The 1,173-nt window shown below is 47.6% G+C and overlaps 1 protein-coding gene across 1 annotated transcript in view; it reads left to right on the top strand.

The window, feature by feature from the left end:
• Positions 1–1,169, top strand: part of TMEM260 (transmembrane protein 260) — a 27,131-nt gene extending 25,962 nt beyond the window's left edge. Inside the window, exon 15 of the mRNA XM_014311891.2 lies at positions 886–1,169. Within this exon, the coding sequence (XP_014167366.1) occupies positions 886–1,158 (273 nt within the window). The 3' untranslated portion in view covers positions 1,159–1,169. The remainder of the gene's footprint in view (positions 1–885) is intronic.
• Positions 1,170–1,173: the final 4 nt, after the last annotated feature.

Below are 1,173 nucleotides of genomic sequence, written 5' to 3'. Positions count from 1 at the left end.
CACAGAGGATGCCAGCAGCAAACCAGTCAACACCCTGCTTTTGCTATAATTATGTTGTCTGTGCTGGGCTCCAAACCCATGCCAAGAGATTGCTTGTCCTGAAGTCCCCTTTCTGCACTTGTCCCCTCTGTCATTACACAGTCGTGCGGTCTGAGCCAGCGAGTGTAAAATCCGACAGTCTTCTCGCTGCAAATTAATTCTGCTGCATTTCACACCAAAGAATAACACCCATAAGCTGGTGTAGGTATCTCTGGAAATGCTGGACTGCCTGAGATGCCAACAGATGCACGAAGTGATCAGTGTGTGTCAGCAGAGAGGAGCAGTATTTCATACTCCAGCACAGAATCAACAAATGATTTCCTTAATTCTTGCCCATTTTGCTGTGATTTTTGCTGTTCTGCAAAGTTCCCAGGCACATGCCTGCTGTTGAGCTTATGAATATTCCCACTCAAGTCAACAGACTGCTTAAGTCCTGTGGAAGACATCCTGATCTCCTGAAATATTGAGTAAATGTCTTGCAGGCGCGGCAGTTAAATCTCTTTCTTCCCCCAGCTTGGTGTAACACCTCTCTGGGGGAAGCACATATTGTGCTGTGGGGTTATCACCATCATCTGTAATGTTTCTAAACAAACAGCTGCTGTTGGAAGGGAAACGTTTCAGCCCCCCTTGGATTTCTGATTCATGCTGCTGAATGGCAAACACAGAGCAAATTACAGAAATACTCCAGCTCTGGACTTGGACATCTAAATAGCATCTGTTTCTTTCCAGGCAGTTTTGAAGCACTGTTAAAAGCTGTTGCTTCCACTTTGTTCAATTAATTTGCTGCCCCTATTTTCTCTTTTTTTTTCCCCTTTTTTTTTTTTTTTTGTTTTGTTCCTTTAACAGTCATACAAAGAAATTGTCAGCTCCCATCCCCATCACCCGGTGAACTGGCACAAAAACTTCGCCATCGCCTGCGAGAGGATGCTGCGCCTCGGCCGGGGGGATGTGGACCCTGAAATGCTGCTCTCCCAAACTGTGAAACATTTCCTGCTCTACACCCAGAAGGCAGAGGATGATCCCCAGCGCCAGGACATCCTGCAGGCTGTGCAGCACCTCAGGGAGGAGCTGCAGGGGCTGAGGAGGAGGAAAGCAGAGTTGAGGGGCAAAGCTGGGTAGCTCCTGGTCCTGCTG

Source organism: Geospiza fortis, unplaced genomic scaffold (assembly GCF_000277835.1).
Source record: "Geospiza fortis unplaced genomic scaffold, GeoFor_1.0 scaffold23, whole genome shotgun sequence".
Classification (NCBI taxonomy): Eukaryota; Metazoa; Chordata; class Aves; order Passeriformes; family Thraupidae; genus Geospiza; species Geospiza fortis.
Note: the sequence above shows the minus strand (reverse complement) of the source record. Positions and strands in the feature narration are given on the sequence as shown.